Here is a 23,195-nt window from a genome sequence, read left to right on the forward strand (position 1 = left end):
TTCTTCTTCAGCCAGCTCAAGTCAAAACAAAATGATGATAACAAAAAATAAAAGCTACACTACAGTTTCCTGTTCTCAGATTACCCCTCCTGTCTGAAATTATTTACGGAAATGCCACTATCACTGTTGATCATGATAACATTGACTTTGTAGTGGTTGACTGACCACCGTTGATAGAGAAGCTGAGATAGAGAGTGAAGCTACCCTGTAGGAGTCCTGGATCTTGTCGTGAGGTCCCATTTCTTGTAAATTTTTTATCTAATCTAATTGTTATTTTTTATTTGTCTCTATTTGCTGGAAAAGTGTGGACAATATTAATAATTTTCTACTGCCATCAGTTTGCGTGCCAATGTCTTTTTTTTTTCAAGTATACTTTCAATTTTGTTTCGAATATAATAGGAACAATATCTTTCATCCAATAATAATAATAATAATAGGAACAATATCTTACTAAAAACATAGATTTTGTCTAAAATCAAGATATTTATTCCCATGCACAAAAATAACCTTTTCAAACATATTGGAAGTAAATGATTCTGATTTTTTTAAATTAAGAAACACCTTTTTTTTAAAAAAAAATTATAAACCAATTATTTGCCTAATTGAAAATTAATCTGTTATACATACATTGTTAAACTAATAATTTATTGATATCAATAGTTTCCAAAATCAAACAATAACTTATCAAAAATCAATCAAATTACTAAGATTAACTTTTTTGGAAAAAGATATTTTTCTTAATTTAGTAAAACTAGGGATATAATAAATTAGACATTTTCTCTTTTTTTTTTTAAGTGAAGTTTCATTCTCAAAAACAAGTTACAGACAACTAATCACAAATGACTACTCATTATAAAGGTATTCGACCTCAACTATTGACTGAATCTATCAATGAAGATGAATGAAGCACGTTGAGCAAACACAAGCACCGACACCCTAATGAGGAAAAGCCCACTCCACACATAAAAATTGAGTAGGACAAAACTCATTTAAAAAAAACACTATAGTCAATAGATTAAACCAATTGACCGGAAGACGGAGAAACCACCGCATTTGTTATTGGAAGAAATATTAAACTCATCGGCAAAAACAACGCTATTATTACACACATACTTGGTCTATAAACAAAAAGAATAAACTCCATACACCGCCATCGAATGCCTCCAGTGAAGGGGCAGCTAGAGAGGGGAATCGTCAAGGAAGGCTGCTGGCTTTGAGAGGCTTGTAATGGAGTCGAAAAGGTGCCGCAAAATAGAAGCACGTGAGTAGCACACACCATTGTGGTTGTTAATGGAAGTAGACGCTGTCACAGTTAAAAGAAGACCACCGCCATGCGAAAGAAAACCCCAAGAGATCTCAACCACCCACTTACGAATGTGTTGGAAGGCGCAGCCTACTTGTGAGGCTTCCAAGCTCCTTTCTATTTTTGATCCGCCCGAACAGAACCACCACTATCGAGAAGCCCACGACAAGATGAGTCGGAGGACCAAAATTCAAGACAGGGAACCCAACGACCTGTCCAGATGTGGCATCGGATCTCCGAGCAATCTGCACTCCAAGGGGAAACGCATAATTATTTTTCTACATTTTCTCTTTATTCTGTAAAAATAATTTAAGAAGTGTGCGTGTTAGATTGGTCTTGGTGAAGGATTGAAAGATCCGGCAAAATAATATGTTACAATCCGACATTTAAAACTTAGGTATGGCTAACATTACTCTAGTAATGTCTTAACAAAGGACAAAAAGAATGCTCTAGTAATGATGTTTTTAGTCTTTAATTATCTATCTATGATTTAATATTATGCTCGTATTGGCATGGATCACATATTACGTTTACTCTTGAGCTCGTCTCAGAAGCAAGCCATTAATCACATTAAAATTTTCTAGATATGATCGATTTAATCATATTAAATTCTGACATATACAAACAACTATAAGATATGATATATTTTTTTTATGTCATTAAACTTTACTCATAAAATGGGTCAGAATTTATGACTTGTGGAATTGTGCACATATGGCTTTCCCTTCAAATAAAAGTGAGAGATCAAATGGAAACGTGGGGTCATGTGGGAGTGGGAGATCCAATCACTTATTAAATTAAATAAATAAAGAACAAAAAAAGAGATCAGTTTTGACCTTGCTATATATATACGTATGCTATTTTATTTTATTTTATTTTTTCAATTTCAAAAGTTCATCACTTTCCATTTCAAAAAAAAAAAAAAAAAAAAAAAACACCCCTTTGGAAAACCATGGGCGGTCCATTTTTTTTTTTTTTCTTTTATTTTCTATTATTTTCTTTCTTGTGCTTGCCAATTAATTCTTTGGTTTAAATGATTATCTTATAGAATTGTGAAGATAAAGGAGCTAGAGAACTCGTTATGGACAGCCAAGGTCGCTTTCTAATTTGATTTCTAAAATTAAAAATATGGTCGGTCCGTTTCTGTCTAAATATTATTTGTCATTCTTATGGAAGGGAATGTACAATAAAAGTTCTTTTCTTCCCTTTTATATAGAAGATAGGGACAAATTATTCAAAATCGACCAAAAAAAAAAAAAGGAAATAAATCAAAAAAGAAGAAAAGGTGTTTTATTTGTAAGCACATTGTTTAACAAAAGAAAGGTAGCGGCCAGTCGGCCACACTTTTATAAACTTTTTAGACAAGTTTATCACGTTTTTTTATGAGTGATATGTCAAACACAATGAAGGCCATTTATATTCTAAAAATTCATGACGTTTCAAGTGAAGTAAAGGTAAAGGTTTATATTCTACCAAGGGTATATCCATTATGGCAAATCTTACTCTATAGAAATTACTTTTATAAAAAGTAAGAAGAGGAAAATATAACGTGTTCACAATTTTTTTTTTTTTTGGCCTAAAGGTAAATTTATTTGGACCAAGAAGACAGAAAAATAATACAAAAGAACAGAAAGAAAAAAAAAAAAAAACAAATAGGCACTTGCGCAATTGCACCCCTCATTTACGTAATTAACTAGTTGTTGCTTATCTCCTTATGTTTTGTTTAATTTTTTTCTTTTGGTTTAATTTTTTTATTTTTATTTTTTTTGGATAAGTGGCATTATATTATTGTTTTTTTATTAGCTTGGAGGCAAACTTCTCCTTTTTTTATATCAATTTCCCACAATTTCCATTTTTAATTCAGATAAGGTGCACAGAGTTGGTAAGAACTCGTGTCTTTACAACTCAACTGCTAAGTAAGCAAAACTAGATAAATAATTCCTTTTCTCATCACTAATTGGAATGATAGAGTTTTAAATGAGTAAAATAAAGTTGTAGCAGTTTTTTTTTTTTTCAATCCCTCTTGCAATAAGTGGAGAATCCGAAGATAGATGTACATTACAGATGATATCAAACGACACTCACAACTTCATATACTTAAAGCTCAAGAGCCTGAAATGTTAGGGTGCATTTAGTAGATAGATTTAAAATCATGATTTTAGATCCTGATTCAAAATTAGTGTTTATTTACAGTGATTCTGAATCAGTGTTTGGTTTGGATGATTTTGAATCATGATTCAGAATCTGATGTGATGTTTTAAACTAGCTCAAATCACAATTCTAAAACCACTATCCTCTTGATTCAAGGTGATTCAAACCTCTGATCCTAAATCATGGTTTCAAAATCATGATTTAAACCTAAAATCATGAATTATGAATCTGATTTTAGAATCATAATTAGAATTACTCTAATTTAAATCCTTATATCAAACAAACTGGAAAATGTAGACAAACAGAGAGAGATTGAAGTAGGAAAGGAGATAACTTGTCGTTTATTAGTTTATAAAAGAGAATGTGTAGTTTTGTTTCTTAATATATATATATATATATATATATATAAGCGTCATGTCGTTTAGAGTACAAATGAGTGACATGCCGTTCATTGTTCAGTAGAACGGTATGTGGTTTCCTGTTTTAGAAAAATACAAGAAAAAGCAACGTGTCTTGTTCTTTGTCGGTCAATAGTTCAAACGATCTTTCATATTCTTTCATGTTGTTATATCATAAGAAGTTGTGTCTATCTATATACCGTTTGGTTTACAAGTTAAACAGAAAATTACAACAAAAATTTGATATTTCATAACAAAAAAAAAAAGAAGATTTAAATTGTAAATACAAACAATTCCTCGAACGATATATATCTTCTTGCGTGTACTTGGCCCTTGCCATGAAAGAGAAGCTTTGTTAAGCATGCATTGTAACTTTGTTAATAAGGAATCTGCCAGGTTTTTCCCTCCTTTTTTTTTTAACCTAAAAGACATCCTAAATATGAATGGTGCTCTTAACATATGTATAACCAAAACAAAAATCGCCAATCGAAGGACACAAATATTTTACTTTGCGACTCGCCAAATCATACCAAAACAAATGGTCGCTTGATGACAAAATCAGCACATTACCATTATTCGCAATAACTATTGGAAGAGAGCAATAAGGGTCTAGAGCATCCGATTCTGGGTAGTCATTCAAATCGAACTTCACTTGTCTGTAATTATTGATAACTAAAGTAAGACGTTCAGAAAGGTTTACCGATACAGATTTCGCTATAAATCACTGAATCGGGAAAATTAATCAGGTTAAAACCTCAGTGCTCAGATCAAACAAAACGATCGAGTTAAAATATCCTTCATTATTACCTCTTTCTGAAAGCAGTCTCCAATGGATAAACCTGTTCACAACAACAGGACAATGGAAATTTGAAATAGTCCATAACTGGTCAGAAGACGACTCCAAGGTCGACCATGAAAATATATGTGACATTTCCAAACTTTTCCAAGAATTTCCCCTCAAACCGTAAAACCGAAACATTGCTTTTTAAAAATCAAGAAGCCTTTCGACATCCTTAGAACAAACCCTAACCACTTTGAAATCATCTGTTGACGAATCGTAACCAAGTCCGAGTACATAAATGGGTTTTCTCCAACTTATTAGAAATTTTAAGGCTCCATAAGTAGACATCACTACGGTTTCTGCTATCAGAGAAGCAAAACAAACGATGATCACCGCCCTCCGGTAAAAGCTATTACTGAGAGAAAATAGGAATAAACAAAAACAGAGAAGCCAAGAATGAATGAATTCTTCACTCTGAATTAATTGAACAGAGTTACAAGTACAAGTATATATACTAGTGTACGAGAGCAAGTGTAAGTTACATTTGTACATAACTAAGCACTAACAGATTCTAGAAGACTAAAAACAAACTCTAAACTAACTAACTGCCTAAAACTCCCCCTCAAGATGAACTGTGAATATTCTTGACAGCCATCTTGGATAACAAAGAAAACAATGAAGGAGCAGGCAAAGGCTTGGTGAATAAATCTGCAAGCTGATGTTGAGAACGTATGGGCAGAAGCTTAACTGTGCCATCAGCAACTTTATCCCGCACAAAATGACAATCAATCTCAATGTGCTTGGTGCGCTTGTGAAAGATAGGATTAGATACAATATGAATAGCAGCCTGATTGTCACAAAACAACAAAGTTGGAGCAGAAACAGGAAAGTTGAAAGCGACAAGAAGTTGTTGAATCCAAACAACCTCATTGGTGACAGCAGCCAGGGTACGATATTCAGCCTCTGCAGAGGATTGAGCAATTGTAGTCTACTTTTTAGCTTTCCAATAGACCAAAGAATCACCAAGAAAAACATAAAAACCAGTAACCGACTTGCGGGAGTTAGGACAAGACGCCCAATCAGCATCAGAAAACGCCTTTAGCTGCATAGAAGAAGAAGAAGAAGAGAAAAATAAACCCTGCCCAGGCTTATTCTTAAGATACCTTAAAAGATGATGAGTGGCTTGCAAGTGAGGAACCCGTGGCCTGGACAAAAACTGGCTGAGTTTATGCACAGCAAAGGTAATATCATGACGTGAAAGAGTAAGATACAACAAACGGCCAATGAGGCGCCTATACTGAGAAGGATCCGATAAAAGGTCCCCATCAGTAGCATTAAGCTGAGATTTAGGATCCATTGGAATAGCCGCAGGCTTAGAGGCTAAGAAACCCGTGTCTTCAAGTAGCTGCAAGGTATAGTGTCGCTGAGAAAGGACAATACTCTTGGAAGCCCGAGCAATCTCGAGGCCAAGAAAATACTTCAAGGGACCGAGATCCTTGAGTTTGAACTGAGTATGCAAAAACTCCTTGAGAGAAGTAATAAGAGCATGAGACGGACCAGTAATAATGATGTCATCAATGTAAACCAACAAGGCTACAAAATTGGTCCCCGAGCCTTTAACAAAAAGAGAATAATCGGATTTGGATTGAGTGAAACCAAACTTGATCAAGGCTTGAGAAAACTTCGAGTACCATTGCTGTGAAGCTTGTTTAAGTCCACAAATTGACTTATGAAGCTTGCACACAAGCTTCTGTGAGTGAGTAACCAATATTCCCTGAGTTTGATATCCAAGAGGAAGATCCATGTAGACCTCTTCAAATAAATCCCCGTTTAAAAAAGCATTATTAACATCTAATTGCCAACCTTGACTCGCAGCTAGAGCAAGCAAAATTTTGACAGTAACCAACTTTGCAACCGGGGAAAAAGTTTCAGTGAAATCTACGCCCTCTTGTTGTGTATAGCTCTTAGCAACCAAGCGAGTTTTATATCGCTCAATGGAACCATCAGCATTATACTTTATTTTATACACCCATTTGCATCCAATGGTGTGTTTCCCAGCAGGCAAAGGAACAAGAGACCACGTCCTGTTGAGTTCCATGGCAGATAACTCCTCCTTCATAGCATCTTGCCAATGTGGAAACTTGATTGCTTGGTGGAAAAACTGGGGTTCAAACTGAGAAGAAACATTTAAAACAAAATGCTTATGGGAAGACGAGAGAAAATCATAAGAGATGTGGCGAGATAAAGGATATAATGAGGTGGAATGAGGAAAAGGCTGAAGAGAGACTATATTGGAGTGGAAATCACGAAGATAAGAAGGCGGATGGATGACCCTGGAAGAACGTCTCAATGGAATTATGGCTGAAGTAGAACCATGTTCTGGAGAGGGAGATGGAGGAGAAACAATTTGAGGCTGAAATGAAGATGGGATAGAGTCAAGTGACGAAGAGGGCAAAACAAGATCAGCAAAGGGATCCACCAAAGAATTTGTGTGAACAACAGTATGAAATGGGAAAATATCCTCATGAAACACAACATCTCGAGAAACAAAAAATTGTTTTGTCTTCACATCATACAACTTGTAACCTTTCATGCCTGTTGGATAACCCAAGAAAACACAAACCCGAGCTCGAGGATCAAACTTGGTTCTGTGAGTTGGTAGAGTTGAGGCAAAAGCCAAACAACCAAACACCGAAGTGACAAGTAATCCACAGAAGTTTTATAGAGTAGTTCAAAAGGAGACTTGTTGCCAAGGAAAGGGGAAGGGGTCCTATTTATGAGAAATGCCGCTGTAAGGACACATTCACTCCAAAAAGAAAGTGGGACTCTTGACTGAAAATACAATGCCCGTGCAACATTTAGGAGATGTTGGTGTTTACGTTCCACAACAGAATTTTGTTGAGGTCGATCAACACACGAAAATTAATGTAAAACACCCTTGTCAGAGAAAAATTCAAAAAAATCCAGCTCCTTAGCATTATCAGAACGAAAAGCCTTTATTCTGCTGTCAAACTGAGTATGGATCAAATTAAAGAAGCGAGGTAAAATCTTGATTGCATCAGACTTGTGTTTAAGAAGGAAACCCCATGTAAATCTGGTACAATCATCAACAAGAGTGAGGAAAAATCTATGACCAGACCTAGCACTCAAATGATAAGGGCCCCATATATCACAATGTATAAGATCAAAAGGAAATTGTGATTTATGATTATGAGAAACAAAGGGCAATCTCCACTGCTTTGCCAATGGACAAATGTAGCAGGGACTATTATTATTACAAAATGGATCAGGAAAATGTAAAGTGTCTTTCAAAACTCCTAGTACTTTGGAAGATAAATGACCCAATCGACAATGCCAAGTATGAAAAGAAGCATTATTTACACTTATAGGAAAAGTGTTTTGCAAAGAATCTGAAAGGGAACCAGTCAAGAACACATACAAGTCTGCAACTCTATCACCCTTGCCAATCATCCTCCGGCTGGTAAGATCCTGAACCTTGAAGTGATTAGGGAAAAACTCGAAAGTAAGCTGAGAAGTAGCACTTAGAGCACTCACAAAGATCAAATTAAATTTGAATTGGGGAACAAACAAAACATCCTTGAGAATGAGTTGGTCATTTAGTCTCACATCTCCACAAAGACTAACCGGAAAACTAACATTATTAGGCATAGTGACCCACGCATTTCTTATAGGCCTCATAGAAAGGAAAACATTTGAACTGAAACAAATGTGCTTGGAAGTCCCAGAATCAACAATCTAAATATGTTCAGAAGAAAGATAAGATGCCGAAGGGACAAAAAAACATATACCTGCAAATGTGTACCTGAGGAATCATCTGGCTGATTATGAGTTGTAACTGAAGTAGCCAAATGAGAGGAAAGCATGCTCATCAGGTGCTGATATTGATTGCTGTTCAAGGTCTTGATGAAACCCCCAACGTCTCCAGTGCTCTGGTCTTTAGAAACAGACTTGTTAGAAAGCTGATTAACTGAAACATTCTGACCTTTTTGTTTTTGCTTGAATCCAGGAAGGTAACCATGGAGCTTGTAACACCAATCAACAGTATGACCATGGTAATTACAATGGATACAGAAAGGCCTTTCCTTCATTGGATAACGATTTCCACCAGAAAAACCTGCCTCTGCACTGGGCTTCTTACCAACATAATGGCGGACTTGCCAGAAGAAGTAGAATCACTAGATCTCGGAGTTCCCATGGAGATTGAAGAAGAAACTCAACCGGAAATTGAAGAATGTTGAGGAAGAGGATCAATTCGTGAAGAAATTGAAGAATATTCAACAATCTTGCGGAAGAAGAATCGAGAGGAAAAAAAAATCAAACAGCGAGCGAAAAGTGCTCTGATACCATATTACGAGAGAAAATAAGAATAAGCAAAAACAGAGAAGCCAAGAATGAATGAATTCTTCAATTTGAATTAATTGAGCAGAGTTACAAGTTCAAGTATATATACTAGTGTACGAGAGCAAGTGTAAGTTACATTTGTACATAACTAAGCACTAACAGATTCCAGAAGACTAACAACAAACTCTAAACTAACTAACTGCCTAAAAAAAGCCACGACGGATATCCATCGTACCTTTGAATCTCATTGAAACTTTCCAAGCGATGAGATACGGAAATTTTAGACTCGGGTGAGTTCTCACCTGGTTTTAGAAGGCGGTAGATGAGAAGAACAGAAGATGGTTGTCGTTCGAAGTGATTGTTTATGAAGGATGGTTGTCGTATCGCAGATTTCTAGAGACTTGACGTCCAATCTCAAAAGTATGTCTTGAATGATACTTGGGGAGATTGTCGAAAGAACAGGTTGTCAATACTCTACTCTTTTGCTTCATTGTGTTGTGCAGGAGAGCGAATGAAGCAATTAGGAGGACTAAGACAGCTGACTCAAATTACGACTGCTAACTACTCTCTCTCTCTCCCTGTCTTGAGAATTACGTTACTTTTTTTTTAGTAGTTTACATTTTATAACTTTATAGAAAATTGGGACAGTAGGGAACGGGATAGATTCCAAAGGAAATTTTGGAAAGTCGTATTTTCTATAAAAAGAAAAAAAATAATCAACAAAAGAGATTGCCTACAATATTATTCAAGGAGATCATAAAATAGAGACATAAACTATAAAATTAGGATGAATTGGTAAACTGGCTTTTTCTTTTTTTCTTCTGTTTTTTTTTTTTTGGTCAAACTCGAATAATGTTAATTATTTATCTTTCATTTTTTTTTTCACTTAATATTGTAATACTCAATATAATATAAAGAAAAAAAAAACTTTATCCCGTATAAGATTGATGGTTAAACAAAAACAATAAATGCCATAAGATTAAAATGCTAAGAGATCTGAGAACATTTTATCAATAATTCAGTAGATTTCACTGATACTATTTTCACTTCTTCATGTTCTTGGTGGCCGGCGTTGGAAAAAATTAAGAGGTGATGGCAGAAACCAGTGAGAAAGTGGAATTAATCATGCTGGTATGACTATGAGTTGTCCTAAATTGACTATGACCAACAATACGATCATAACGACAACAAATTAAGGAAACGACAACAACATTGAAAATACAGTTGAAGATACCATACACTATTCACGAATACAATAATCTGATCAAGTAGCATGAGGCCTATTTGAATTCAAGTTCAATTGTTGATCGAAATCAACACTTAATTTTGACGTTTTCTAGCAACGGGGATTTTTTTTTTTATATGATTTGAAAAAGAACACAAGGTGAAAAACAACATGCCTAGAAAACGACGATAAATTGAAGCAATAACAAAAGGCAAAGCGACTAAAGATGAACGACAAAAAACGACGATCATTGAGAAAACGACGATAAATTGAAGCAACAACAAAAGGCAAAGTGACTAAAGATGAACGACAAAAAATAATGATCGTGGAAGGGAAACTAATAAAATGAAACAATATTCAACTTTATAAACGGCAATAATTGAGAAAACGATACATAAATAAATGAACGAGCTGAACAATAATGTTCAAAACAACTAGGCACTAGCAGATTTTCAGAAAAAAAAAAAAGATTTAGTAGCAATAAAAAATCGAACAAAAATAAAAGGCATAGAAAAGAACAACAAAGCAGAAAACGACAAAGAGGAAAAACTAATTAGTTTTCCAAAAATCGTCCTCTAATCTCTTCACAAATTCCCAAAATTTTTGGGGGGAGAAAGAGAAAAATAGGCCAAGACTTGAGATGAATTAAAATTAATAGGCCAATAGTTTACATAAGTTAATAAATAGGCCAAATTACTGTTTTCGTCCATAACTTGTTTGGTTATGAACCATAACTTGACAAGTTATTGTTCATAACTTATCTGGTTATGAATCATAACTTGACAAGTTTGTCCATAACTTATCTGGTTATGAACCATAACTTGACAAATTATGACCTATTAATTTTTATAACTAAAAAATGGCTTATATACTTTCTTAAGCTTTTCATATTGACCTATTTCCTACTATTTCCCAATTTTTGGGCCAAATCATTCAGTTTAAAGGCCTAGCCATCCCGGCATTTTTAAAATATACACTTTTTAATCCTTTTGTTAATAAGTTGTCTACTTTTTGCCCTTGCATATCCCATCCTCGTGTTAGATTCTATCTTAAAATCATGTCTATTAATAAATTGCAATACCTACTTCTAAAAATAAATAGCTGTGATGAGAATAGTGGTATACATAACTCTTGCTTTAATTTAGGTAAAATGTAGTAAATAGTATATTTATAAAATTAAATTAAGTAAATAATATATTTTAAAATTATTTGAAGTAAATAATAATTTAAGTGGTAAATGAATCATTTACTGCATAAATAGTTCATTTATGCCTAGTGAAAACATTTTTTTCACGTAAATTTTTACGGTTGGTAAAAAGATTTTTTTCACATAAATAGATTTTTTTTTATAGATTTTACTTTAAATATTTTAAAATTTGTTATTTACATAATTTTATTTCAAAAATATGCTATTTATTACATTTTCTCTTTAATTTATTCATAAAACGGATTGATGGAATGGCAATCGCATGACCCGACTTATCCCGTTACCATAAGTAAACCCGCATGTTACCGCTTTATTTTCCCTATATGTATGTACATATAGGTTGTAATTTGTGAATCAAAAGGTTTAAGCCTTACCTTGACCATTTTTGTGGTCTGAAGTCCGAGAAATACTAGAAATCAATGCAATGGCAACATGCTTTTTGTTAATGTCGGGCAATAATCAACAATTACTTTTGTCATTTGACATTTATCATAGCAAAAAAAAAAAAAAAAAATTTGCATGTCGCCAAAAAAAAAAAAAAAATGAAACAGCAAATTTAAACGTATGCAACAACGGCACAACTATTGAAATAAGTAGAAAATATTGTAATACATAGTTCCATAGAATCCATTTCATACAGAAGTTTCCATTCCACATAAACATCAACACAAATCATCACACATTAAAAATAACCTCTCAGTTAACAACAACAATTCTTTCTTTTTTTTTTTTTTTTTTCTCCTTTCCACCTATTTCACACCATGTTCTCCTTTCAACCATATGAAAGTCTTTTTATTGCAATATTACTACCTAGGAAAGGAAAATGTGGGATAATGAATCTAGGGAGCAAAGGGAGTAAATGTCTTATGAGGGTGTGAGAAATATGGGGGCAGTGGCTTCTTAAAGATGGGGTGGTCATGAAACTATGGCTTCTTGAAGACCGGAATGGGATGAGGAACCGGCTTGTAGATCGGAACTGGATGAGGAACCGGCTTGTAAATTGGGACAGGTTTGTAAACTGGAACTGGATGAGGAACAGGCTTGTAAATTGGAACAGGCTTGTAAATTGGAACAGGTTTGTAAACTGGAACTGGATGAGGAACAGGCTTGTAAATTGGAACAGGCTTGTAAATTGGAACAGGTTTGTAAACTGGAACTGGATGAGGAACAGGCTTGTAAATTGGAACAGGTTTGTAAACTGGAACTGGATGAGGAACAGGTTTGTAAATTGGAACAGGTTTGTAAATTGGAACATGTTTATAAATTGGAATAGGTTTGTAAATTGGAACAGGTTTATAAATTGGAACATGTTTGTAAATTGGAACAGGTGAAAAGAATGACTTTTCCTCTTTGATGCCTGCAGCCTCTGGCGTTTTGGACTCTTCTATTTTGTGTACATGCAAAAAAAAAAAAAAAAAAAAAAAAAAAGCTCAAGGTAATTAATATTCATATATATATTTGCTAATGAAAAATATGTTAAAAAAATAGCAAAGAGTAATTAGAACCATGTTATCAAATGCTGCTCAAGTAACCAAGTAACCAAATTAGAGTGAAAAATGCTTGGGACGGTGGTGCTCAGCACGACAATTAACACACTGTGAGTTCTTTATTGTAGGATTCACTTTTTATTAGTGTGTGGTGCTCAACATGACTGATACTCCTAACAGTGTTACATGCCGTGTATTACTTGAATTGAGAAGTTGTATTACAAAGCTAAAACCAATAAAAGGTCGCCTGAAGTAATATATACTGGACTAAGTATTCATAGGAAAGGGTAAAAATATGATCTTGTCTTTTACATGGTAAAAATGACATTGTAACCGAAAGAAAATTCTACCTGAAGAGGCATGGCAGAAGCTCACAGCAAACAGGCAGAGCCAGAGGGCCAGAAGTGCCCCTTGGAAAGAAGGAGTCTTCATATTTGGAACTCTTACTCTTGTGCCCACAAGAATCTTAGTACAATAAAAAGCCTATAAAGGTTTCAACTCAAAGATTTGAGTGTTTGATCAGTTCCATAGGATTTGTGAAATATATATAGATACATAGATTGGAGAAGCTGTTTTGGAGGCTAACTGCTTCTCACACTTAATTTTGGACAGCAAAAGGAGGGGACCCACTGAGTTTGTGATGCTTATATGTTCATTTAATGAATTCCTCAACTGCTATCCGTTACTCTTAAACTTTCTCTTTTTGTCAAATAATATTGTTGAGTTGTGAAGAAAGTGGTTTCTTTCTCACTTTACTTGTTGAGTATATTTGACAGCAGTGGGAGTATATATGATGAAGTTACAGTTTTTCTCTATGAAAGAAAAAGTTACAAAAGAAAATGTACAAGAAAATAATGCAATATTTTAGGTTACATAATTTAATGGAAACAAAATATATCTGACCCTTGTCAACTTTTGAAGCGAGAAAAGTGCCCACTTAAGCTACCAAAACAAAAGGAAATCCTAATGTAGACGCTGAGCCGCCTAGATTAATTAGAGTACTTGTGAACCAATATAGTATCTTATATGTGCGCCATTAATTATACAGTTGAGCAGCAACATAAATGGAAAAGTAGAAGGATTCTAAAAGCAAAAGTGGAGATTTCTCTTGACAACTAAATGGGAGAGGCTTAATTTTAGTTGTTTTCATGTTGTTGGAAAGTAGCAATATAGTGAAAATACGTGCATAAAAAATGTTTCTTGCTTCACTGCCGATTTTAACTTTTTTAACTTGTCCAACACGTAACTGGGCATATTTATCTAGAGCAGTACTTTTTTATTTTTTATTTTATTATTATTATTATTATTATTATTATTATTATTATTTTTGCTGCTAATCACTCAAAGAGAAGTAGTTGAGTGGAAAAAATTTAATCTCCTAATTTTTTATGCCATTTTGACTAGTCCCCTAACTAGCAAATAACATTGTCGTTTATTAAAAAGAATCTAGAAGTCGTAAGCATTGATTAAATGCCCGCATTTAATGGTGTGCATAATCCGCCATAGATGCACCGAAAAGTTGGTTGATATCTCTTTGCTAGCACATCCTTTCCAAATCACATCATCCTCAAGTTTAATTGGAGCCAAACAGTTTCATCTTCTAGCCTAACTGAATAGTGAGTTATTAATTAGTATACATCAACTTTATCAAGAGTTGTTTCCCTGCGATGTTGTATGCGACTTTTCAGAGCTCGATATTTGTGCATTTTCTCATCGTAGGAACTCGGTACATGTTTTACCCCTCCGTATTTCATTAGATTGTATTAGTAGAACCAATCTACTGTCAGGATTAAGTTTCCGTGTGTAAAGAGGTAAAAATTAAGAGTCCATATCTCCTTAGTTTAGAATACAATTTATCTATTTCAAATAAAGAATAGCTTTTGAACCCTTCCTGATGAGAAAATTATGAACGCGTTTAAAACTCATTTTAAAATGATTATTTTTTGTATAAAAATAAAAACATTTTCAATCTCAGACAGAAATTATTTTTAAAATACATTTGGTGATTTTATCAAGAGATTGTTTTCAGTATAAAAAAAGCCATTAATCTCTCTGTCTCTTTCTCCCTGCTCGAGAGGAGAAAACCAAAACAAAAAATGAAAAATGATTAAAAGTCGTTTTTCATTTGTCTATCATTTTATACTAAATCAAAATATTGTTTTCATTTTAGTTTTTTGTCTTTATTGTGCCAAATGCCTGAGAATGTTTTCATTTTTTCTTTCTTAAAAAACGTGAAGAACAAAAACGGGATTAATTCCAAACACGGCCTATGAGTTTCTTATCTAGCTCATTCTGATGCTAATAATTCGTGACTAGAAGAGGAATATTATTCCGCATCACAATTGGTTTTAACATAATTTCATGGAAAAAAGAGAGAAAATTTTGCTTTATAATAATTGGTTTTGAAATGATTTCGTGAAAAAAAGGAGAGAAATTTCGCTTGAAGAAAAGTTGATACAAAAATCATGAAGAAGAACCAAATAGCCGTGTCGAGCTTGACCCTGACGCCACAAAGTTCAGAGGCTGTAGACAAGGCGGCGAATAGGCATTGCTTGCATTCTCATAGTTTGCTTCCAGTCGGTTGCTCTTCATATCAAGTTCATCATTTTTCATAGCACTCTGATATTTGGCAATGAAAAAAACTATGATAGGTTAATCACATATACATGTCACCTAGCAAGTTCTCAAGATTATATGCACTGATCGTTGAATCCTGTACTAAGCGATATCTCTCTAGCTCCTTGGGAAGTTAGTCCAACTTTTTCTACATAGCTAGTTAAATTATTGCACCACTATATACTAATTAATCAAATATTGCAGACGTCTATTTTGTGATGTCTGTCATACCTGAACCGAAAAATTGCGAAACGAAGGGAGGAATCGGATCTTGCAGTACTCGTTAAACATCAAAGTTAACAAGAGTAATGGAATCGTGGAGATGGATGCAGCCGGCTTTGATTTCAGCCCAAAAAGACCAATCATAGTAATTTGCATGAGAACCACTGCCATGAGAATATAGCTGTGAATGTGAGGCCAATACTCTCCACAAGTCTCGTAAATAATGTCGTACACGTCTTCGATCTGCAAAATCATTTCGTATCATAACAAAACACTGGTCTTGATCACGACTTCTGACAATTTTTCACGAAAAGTTAAAAAGAAAACTCAACCTGGTTGATAAACACAAGATAGCCTAGGCAGAAGTAGCCAATGAGAAATGGGAGCAGCAATGGTGAAACAACTGCATACACCATCCCAATCAGTATTGACAAAGAGGCCATGGGAATAACTCTACAGTAAGGTAGTGAATAAAGATAAGGGTTCTTTTCCTTTCTGCCGCAGTAGAAACAAGATTTTATGCAATCCCAAGAGAGTAAGCCCGGCTGAAGAATCTCTAAGGAAAACCCTGATAACCCATCTGTCAAAATATATGTCATGAAGAAATCCGCCTGTCACATTCAAAGGATAATTACCACATAACAAACTCAAATTTTATGAAGATTGCAAAAATTGGTAAATTGTAGTATGGCTATTTATATCTTCATTTAATTGATGTCAAAGGCAAGTAAAAGGTTCTAAGAGCAAGATACGCCAAGAATTAGACTAAGAACAAATTACTTGAGCAGAGACGGCACTAGCTAGGCGAGCAGGGAAATCTTTAGGATGACTAAATGATTCACCAATTTGGTCAAGCAAAGAACCCGACAACAAGCTCAAAAAGAACACATTTCCCACCAGAAAATAGAAGACCATGTTGCAAGTTTTTATCTCCTCCTTGCTCTTGGAGATAGATCCACCAAGCTTAGCCATTCCAAGCATAGCAAAGGGAATGATATATATGAATCCTTTAAGAATGGCACTTGGAAGATACCCTGTGATGACAGAGCTTAAACCTGGTCTGCATAGCAATCGAGAGTCAAACAATAACGAAGTATCAACTATTATTCGCAATGTTATGAGATTGAAGATGCTAGATTTAGAACCAAAATCATTTGTGGTATAACATTCACAAACAAGTTCGTGTTTAGATACTTGTACTGGTCATGCACATCGAGGTCTAAATTGACATGTACGATTCAAAAAGTAATACAAAAAACAAAGAAAGGAAAGAAAGTGAATACTTACATCAATTGTATAGCCATGGCGGGGGGGAACCATTTTTTTAGCTTCTCAAATTTGGCTATCCCTTGGACAGCAGTGACCGGAATAGCGAAGAAAATAGTAAGGAGTGTGGCTGTGAGAAAAACTCCGAGTCTGCAAAGTGGCAAAATTCTGTAGGGTATCACCAAATTTCTCCACGATACATCCCTTGGCTCTGGAGCCATAGAGGTAATCCAACTAAGTGGATGTGAGTGCTGCTGAGATTGAGCCACTAGCGTGGCAGCTAACCGTGACTTGAAAGTTACAAATGCAACGGGCAACTCCTACAAAAGCATAATGAAACTTGAGATATCAAAGTTACAACCTCATAATACTTATTTGCCACAAATGAAATTACCTTTTGTTTGAGTGTACTTTCGCTCTGTAATTGGTTAATCTTGAGACGAAGTTCCTCCAGCTTTTCCTCTTGCAAAGCTAATTTTGCTTCCTCACGATCAGATTTATCCAAGAGAAAAGTTCCTGATCTGTTTGTTTGTTTCACTTCCGACCTCTCTTTCAAGTTGTTTATCTTTCTTGCTATAGATTTTGCCTGGTTCTACATGTTATACTATCTGTAAGAGATGTCCCTTAAAAGCAACACAAAAACTAGATGTGCACTTTGTGAACAATATTCAGAAATTCAAAGGCAATAAACTAATGCAAAGGCGATTCAATCTTAGGCTACTAAAAACTTACCATCAACTCTTCAACATCTTTGCCATTGTATAAAATTTGATAAGAATGGTAATCATGCGGGTAGTATTTAGAGAAGAAGTGATCAGCCGAACAAGCTCGAGCCTTGTGTTCGGTACAGAAAGGGATTTCCCGAACTAGAACAGTAAACTGGTCAGGCCGATCCCTAATTTGTTGAAGTTGTTGAATTCTTTTGATCAAAATCTCATTATATTCCTGAAAATAATGGTAATCATTTTCTTTTTGCAGGAATGAAGCTAATCAAGAACTACTAGTGTTCAAAGTGTTAGAATAACGTGCAGTTGACAAGTCACCTTGTATAGCAAATATAGTGCATAGAAAGATAAAAACCACAAGCATCCAAAGTGTATCCAAAGCCTGTGAAATGAAAAGAAACTTAGTCAAACAAATTGGGCTGAAAAGTAAACAAGAAACAAATCAAAAGATCACTAAATATGGAGAAAAGAAGAAAAAATCTGTTAAGCCGTCAACAAATCGGCAATGCATTAGAGATGCTCTTCTACACAGAAACTTTATACATATTCACATCATTACACGCACACACATACACAAATATCTTCAATTCATGTCTAAAATTTCAGAAAGGTGGTGGAAAAAGAATTACTTTATGTTGAAGAGGCATAAGTAGCAAAATTGCACAAACTGCTTTAAAAAAAAACCAAAAAAAAAAAGACCCTTTATTCTAATACTTCAGTAGTTCAATTAATGCCATAATGCCATATATATCCATTAACCAAACAAACAAACAAAAAAAAAACTGTATGTAGTAACCTTGTTTCTTTGTAACAAAATTCAGCTGTAGTTGTATTATATTTATACATCTAAAAATTGCTTGGAACCAAAAAGCAGACACAAATAGGAGCTATAAGTAGGGGAAGAAATTGGAAAATGTACAATCCGTATTCACAAACGACTCAGTTATCTACCAGTTTACCTGTCAGAACCTCTGCTGATATTGGATATTGTAAAAGCATCCATGGAATGATAAGTAATAGATAATTCATCCTGGCCATTATAGTTCACCGGAATAAGAACCGCCAATCCCACTACAGTGCACACCACAGAGAACTTTATACTGCCAAAAAAAAAAAAAAACCCTCAAGAATTCACTCTCATGAGAATAAAGTCTAATAAAACAAAAAAAAAAAAAAACCATTTTTGAATGGAGTGTGAAGAATCTAACTGACCCGAACTTGAAGAGCCTGATGACGACGAGAGCGTCGAGGCCGGAAGCGTGGAGGATTTCGGTCTCCGGGACGCGGAAAGAGCGGGAAATCCAAGAGAGAGAAGGGCAGTAGCGACGGAGAGAGAAGAAACGGCGGTCGAAGTGGATTTGGTGGTTGAGCGACAGACGACGTGCGTAGTAGATTGGGGCGTTGGAAGGTTGTTTCTTGAGAATGGAGAAGAGTGAGAGCACCACCATGGCCAATCCGAAGTTTATGGCCACGGAAGCAATTAGGCTTTCTGGGTTCATCTTTGGAATATTGCTTACTCTGGTTTCAGTGCTTTGATCATTTGAACCACTTTTTTTTTTAGAGAGAGAAAATGAGGGAGGGAGAGAGAGAGAGAGGGGGCGGTTGTTGTTGTTGTCAGGGTTTGTGGTGGTACGTGGCGGAGTTAGAAGAGAGGGAGACTTTGGGAGAGTATACGTTGCAGGCTTCGGCTGCATGCATGACTCACAAACTGACCAACGACATTGTTTTCTTTCTTTGCTATTTTTTTTCCCTTTTTTGTCAGGATAAATTTGAGGGTTTTTCTATTTATTTAAAGATAAGTAGATGACTATGAGGAATGTATTTTCGAAGAAATGTGGAAAAGTTGTTTCACAAAAACCAGCCATTTTTCTTATTGATGTCGTTTCTGCCTTCATTTCCATGTAGTTTTATTTTATAGTCGTTTTCTCTTTCTATCGTTTCTTCTCCCAAATTGTCGTATTTATCATCTCTTGTCATCACTATCGTTTTCAACGTTTATATCATGCCCATTCTCTAATATCAACTTTTCATTGTCGTTTCATATTTTCCTGTCGTTTTTTTAGTTGCTTTACGCTTGTTGTCCTTTCTTTCTTTTATTGTCCTTTCGTCTGTATGTTGTCGTTTTGTCATTTTTGTCCACGTAATTGTTTCTTTTTTACGTCTTCGCGTTTCTCTCTTCTTCACGTTTTTATTTATTTATTTATTTATTTTTCAATTTTTTAGATACTGTCTTCCATTTGTCTCCTTTTTTGGCGCATGAGTGGTATATAGTTTAATGTTGTTTCTCAGGTTTATGTAGCTCTTACATTTTTACGTGGCTTCATCCTATTATTGTCATTTTCTCTTTTATTTGTTCATTTTGTTGTCGTTTAAATTATTTTGGGTCGTTTCATGCCCCCTGTTATCGCTTTTGTCCCTGTTTTGTCGATTTATCCTTGTTGTTCTTTAAATTGTTTCTTATTCTGTTTTATGTCGTATTTATTTTTATTTCCTTGATAATTTTTATTTAGTTTTCTCTTTTACTATTATTTCAAATATTGTCGTTTCCTTCTTTTACTATCCTTTTCATTATAATTAGTCTTTTTTCAAATTTGTGTTCCCGTTTATTTAGTTTCTTCTTTTACTTGGATTTTTGTATTCATTATTGTTTTTTCTTTAAGGTTAATTCCATTTTCAACCTCATTCCTTTCCTCTGTCGTTTTCTTCAATTTAATGCCGTTTTTCCGTGTGTCGTCTTTTTTGCCATCTGTAATTTCTATACCAGTTTTCTCCTCTCATTCTCATTTGTTCACTCCGAACCGTACAACTTCAATTTATCCAAGGGATACATCTATTTCTTTTGTCTTTTTCTCTTTAAACTTAGCTCCAGTTTTTGTTCGCTGTTCGAAACGCAAATAAACCAATCATCGTAATCAACTAATCATTATCAGTTTTGCTGTAAATGTTATAAAAGTAAGTCAGTTAATTAAAAACGACGCACATTAATTAACATCAATTTTTTCTTTTCCTTTTCTTTGAATATAAATTACTATTAGTATTCTTAAAACAGACTATAATTTTTTCTTCTTTACATGCAAACAACATTATGGGATTTGGGAGACATTTTTTCTCTTTTTTCTTTTTGGCTTACTAGCCACATGCATCAATCTAGTTCTAACCAAAACCACACGCAAAGCCCGAGAACTAGTTACTGTTAGAAAAAAATAAAAATAAAAAACCAGGTACTCATACTTTTAAGGCTTGGGTCGTTTGGCTAATGGATTCGTGTCCTGATTTAAATTATGGTTCGTAGTTCGCTATAGTATTTTCTCTCATAAAAAATACACGTAAATCGAGAATGATTCTAAATCATGATTCTGAATCCATGAGCAAAAGCAAGACTTACCAATAAAAATCCATTTCTAACCGGAGATTCCTTCTTAAAACAATAAGCTACTCACTAAACGTGTTCATTCTGATATCAAATTTTCACTGTCGTTTTCCGTTTTCCCCATGGTTTTTTATTGTCGTTTTCTGAGTTCCCATCATTGTCTTTCCTTCTATCTGTTGTCGTTTCATCAGTTGTTGTCCTTTTCTATCTAAGTAATTATTTCTTTTTTTACGTATTTCGTGTTTCTATCTTCACTTTTATGTCGTTTCGATTGTTGTCTTATACGCGTGTTGGTTTTACCCATCCTTATTGTTTTATCATTGTCCCTTTTTCGTGCAAATGTGGTATATAGTTTTCCGTCGTTTTTCCGGTTTCTGTAGCTTTTAAGTTTTGATGTCGTTTCATAATGTTGTCCTCTTTCTCTGCTCTGTTGTTTCCTTTGTTGTTGTTTTTATTATTGTCGTTCCATGCCACAGTTATCGCGTTTTCCATTTTTCTCATTTTATGCCTCGTTATTCCTTATTGTTTGTCTTGTTCTTCTTTATGTCGTATTTGCTTTTATTTTTATATTTCATTTCTACACAGTGTTCACTATTATGACGGTTTCCAATTTTATAGTTTCCCTTTCTTATTATTGTTTTTCATTATAAGTAGGTTTTCAAATTTGTTGTCGTTTCTATTTTTTCTATTGGAATTTTCTTAATTTATTCTTGTTTTCTTTCCTTTGTGATTTCAACTTTCTTTCCTATTTTGTCGTTTCCTTTATTTATCAGTTATCCATATTATAATTGTCGTTTTCCACTTAATGTCGTTTTTCCTTGTTTTGCAGATTTTACCCCTACAATTGTCATTTAAATTTCTTGTCATTGTTAATGTTTCTACATTTTTCATCATAATATATCATATATATATATATATATATTCTGACTGAACTTTGTTTAGTTGGGGATTCGTCTTCTGATTTGAATCATGATTCGTGGTTCGCTATAGTATTTTCTCTCACAAAAAATACACGTAAATCAAAATTTACTCCTTCCGCTCTCATTTGTCCACTCCGAATCATACAACAACAATTTGTTCAAAGGGACATGCCTTTTCTTTTGTCTATTTCTTTTTAAACTTCTGCTTCAATTTTTGTTCCGTTCCACATGAAAATAAACCAATCATCATCATCAGTTTTGCACTTTTACTGTATACGCATTTAGTTTGTTACATTTTTTGGATCTATTAAAAAAACCGAGTAAAAAGGAAGCTAAAACCAAACACGAAGGTAATGTTTGATAAAATAATATTATGAAGGATGTGGAAGAATATTTATACATATAATATGGGGAAAAAAAGTTTGTATGTAATAGCGATAAATTAGAAGAAATATTAATTTGATTATAGGCTCGTGAGTTTATGGACCGTTTATTATTCGTTTGTTCATTTTTTATGTTACTCTTTTGGTTTCGGTTAAATACACAGATTATATGTGATTTACACGAACTTGTATATATATTTGTCAATGACGTAGGATAATCAGACTTTAATTCCTCTATTCCTGTTCAAACCATTAACATTTGTGGCCCGTTTAATTCGCTGATTCGAGTTGAGATGTAACTTTATGTGAGAGCTTTTTACTGTAACAAAAAAGTTAGATGTGTGACTGTTTCTGAGAACTTTTTACTGTAACAAAATTTAAATTCTAAACTCGAATTGGTGAAATGAACCGGGCCTTGGACTTCTATGTGCAACCCTAACTTTAACCAACCTTATCACTACAAAATACATGGACGTTGTATCTGAAGGGAAAAAAAATAAAAATAAACATTGATCTATTTTATTGATTTTACAAATTTCAGATAGAGCATCGTTTACTATCAATCACACTGGCGGTGCAAATAATGGTAAAATATCACCATTTTAAGCTAAGGCAAAAAAAAAAAATTTATAATTTAACGTATTGATGATCAAAATTGGAGTAAGTATAGTTCTTAATCAAAGAACATAAGGACCACAAAATTTATGCTGCTTGTGACGTGTCTACAGTTTTCCAGAGGTAGATTTGTCTCTGTAAACTTTGTCCCAGCCGTTTTTTTA

General features: G+C 34.2%; 2 protein-coding genes across 2 annotated transcripts; both read right to left on the reverse strand.

Moving 5' to 3' along the window:
• Positions 1-12,021: 12,021 nt before the first annotated feature.
• LOC21410928 (repetitive proline-rich cell wall protein 1) lies at positions 12,022-13,433 on the reverse strand. The gene is made up of 2 exons (XM_024176692.1): positions 13,265-13,433; positions 12,022-12,811 (listed from the first exon to the last, which is right to left on the reverse strand). Exons 1-2 carry the CDS (start codon positions 13,344-13,346, stop codon positions 12,351-12,353), a joined length of 543 nt encoding a protein of 180 aa, XP_024032460.1. The 5' UTR covers positions 13,347-13,433; the 3' UTR covers positions 12,022-12,350.
• Positions 13,434-15,377: 1,944 nt separating this feature from the next.
• On the reverse strand, positions 15,378-19,242 carry LOC21387570 (CSC1-like protein At3g54510). Its single transcript, XM_010090931.1, has 10 exons — positions 18,956-19,242; positions 18,703-18,843; positions 18,062-18,125; positions 17,751-17,963; positions 17,413-17,610; positions 17,040-17,338; positions 16,533-16,812; positions 16,085-16,363; positions 15,762-15,995; positions 15,378-15,533 (listed from the first exon to the last, which is right to left on the reverse strand). Exons 1-10 carry the CDS (start codon positions 19,240-19,242, stop codon positions 15,378-15,380), a joined length of 2,151 nt encoding a protein of 716 aa, XP_010089233.1.
• Between the last annotated feature and the right edge of the window lie 3,953 nt (positions 19,243-23,195).

This window comes from Morus notabilis, unplaced genomic scaffold (genome assembly GCF_000414095.1).
Source record: "Morus notabilis unplaced genomic scaffold, ASM41409v2 Scaffold1265, whole genome shotgun sequence".
Taxonomy (NCBI): domain Eukaryota; kingdom Viridiplantae; phylum Streptophyta; class Magnoliopsida; order Rosales; family Moraceae; genus Morus; species Morus notabilis.